This window comes from Crocuta crocuta, unplaced genomic scaffold (genome assembly GCF_008692635.1).
Source record: "Crocuta crocuta isolate KB4526 unplaced genomic scaffold, BGI_CrCroc_1.0 scaffold658, whole genome shotgun sequence".
NCBI lineage: Eukaryota > Metazoa > Chordata > Mammalia > Carnivora > Hyaenidae > Crocuta > Crocuta crocuta.
Genome location: NW_027530509.1, coordinates 158,334 through 160,463, shown reverse-complemented (window position 1 = coordinate 160,463; position 2,130 = coordinate 158,334). Strand labels below are relative to the sequence as shown.

General features: G+C 52.7%; 1 protein-coding gene across 1 annotated transcript in view; it reads right to left on the bottom strand.

Annotated features, from left to right (window-relative positions):
• The window catches only part of MTAP (methylthioadenosine phosphorylase), a 44,546-nt gene extending 44,323 nt beyond the window's left edge, over window positions 1-223 (bottom strand). The window contains exon 1 of the mRNA XM_077767061.1: window positions 83-223. Coding sequence (XP_077623187.1) covers window positions 83-115 — 33 coding nt within the window. The 5' untranslated portion in view covers window positions 116-223. The remainder of the gene's footprint in view (window positions 1-82) is intronic.
• Between the last annotated feature and the right edge of the window lie 1,907 nt (window positions 224-2,130).

Here is a 2,130-nt window from a genome sequence, read left to right as displayed (position 1 = left end):
CAGGCCCCGCGCGTGGCCCGGAGGCGCGGTCCCCTCGGGCGGGATCAGCGCGGACGGCAGCCTCCGAGAAGGCTCATCTCACCTTCACCGCCGTGGGGGTGGCGCCTGAGGCCATAGCTGCGCGGGGAGGCGGCTGCGGTAGCGGACGCGCTGGGCCCAACTGCCGAGCAAGTTGTAGCGGCTGCAGGGCGCGGAGCAGTGCGGAGTCCCGGGGGAGGCCCTGGCTCCTCCTCTTCCTCCCCGGGACAGCTGGATTGGCTGCCTGTGTGGGAATCGCCCCCGCCACCCCCCTCCTCAATTCGGTTCCCGCGTCCGGCCCGTTTGGCGGACCTTTCCGGTTCTCCGCGGTTGGTTTCTCCGCCCAGCTCTAAGTAACGGGTTTACGGTTATGACAATAATGGAGCCCGTTAGTTGAGCCCTTGCACTGCCCCAGACTCGGTGCCTTTGCCCTTTAATCAGCTGTTACCTTTCTCTAGATCCCGACGAGCTCCCCGCTCTGCCCACTAGTAGCCGCAGTCTCGGCCTCGGTAAAATCAGGCCGGTCCGCGCTCCAGAAGTTCTCGCGGGAAGGAGACTCCTTTGGAGGAACTGGATGTTCGCAGAAAGACCGCCCAGCTGCAAGCACCCGGCTGCCAAGCTTTGTTCTTCCTACTCCCGCGACCCAACACGGGGGTTGCTCCTGTCCCTTAATTCCTGGGGGACGGAGTAGGGATGAGGTTGACCCAAGATTCGGAGATGACAGAAAGGAAATACACAGTAATCTGCTAGCGGATAACCTTTCTGATGTGCATATGATACTCCTTTTCAATTTGAGGGGCGGGATTTTGAGGGGATAAGACACTGCCAANTTTAACCTCCCCCACCCCGGCCAAGGTCCAATACACCTAGATTCAGAATCCAGACTCATGGTCTTCATCGGTCAACACCGACTGGTCATTCCCGCGTCTCCCGGCTGCACCCCACCCCCCAGCCATCCCCAGCGCAGAGCACAAGCCCTCCGCTGGGATAATCCCTTCCTCTCAAAGTCCTCACCCCTTCCCTGCTGGGATAATCTAGTTTAACCTCCCTTGATGGATTAAACTCTCCTAAACCAAATGCTGGGTGGCAGTAATGTTCTGAGATACAAAACTACTGCGCGTTACCCTGGGGGTCAGGAGGATGGCTGTGGAAGAATATACTTTCCGCTTTCCCTACAGCAGCAAACGCTGAAACAAGACACAAGTACAATTTCATTTAAAATATCACTTTGTGGGTGTGGCCCATATAAACTGTTTACTGAAATAGTTGACTTGCGCTCTCTTGTTACTTTTGGCTCTAGGTCTACCCTTTCTTACAATGTAAAGGTTTCCTGTTTGTTTAAGTTACACAATGAAATGACTAAAGAATAAAAGTAGAAGATGGGGGTGTTCCTTTGAAAAGGCAGAAGGCTGGGAGTCCTCGAGGATATAGTTTTCTGGCGAGTTATGTGCTGCGACTGCGGAGCAGGAAGCCCAGTGATCAGAAAGGAACCCTTGTGGGAAGATACTCTGGGTATGGTTGCTTTGTAATCAGGGGATCTTGACCAATTTATGCCCTTTGATGTGACCAGCAAGTCCAGTTTCTGTTCTGTGCTGCCTCTCTGCCAAAAGTTAGACCCTATGGATAGGATAGATCCTGTAGACATTAGAAGACTTCTCCGAGAAGGAGTTGGAAACTTGGAAGGGGTTAAACTGGACTTCTGGATTTGTCTACTGTAACTCGCAGGTCAGGGCTCAAACGTGTGCTCTTGAACGTGTGATGTCTGTGAAGGGAAATCTGTCCCAAATCTGGTCTGGTTTTCCAGTGATGTAATTCACAAGCCATCAATAGGAAGAAATTAGGAATTCTAGACCAAATGTAAGCAATTTTCTAACCTCCTGGAGGAAACCAGTCACTTTCCTCCCACCAGCTGATTGTCAGGCACTGTGTGTGTGTGTGTGTGTGTGTGTGTGTGTGTGCGCGCGCGCGCGCGCGTATGGACCCACCTCCCAGGGGGACTGTAGTAATTTCTATCACAACGCATTATGAGAAAAAAGCATGCAAATACTGAGAAGCATAGGATAGCAAACTTTAGATGATTTGAACTCACAATGGCTACTACAGAGTTCTCTT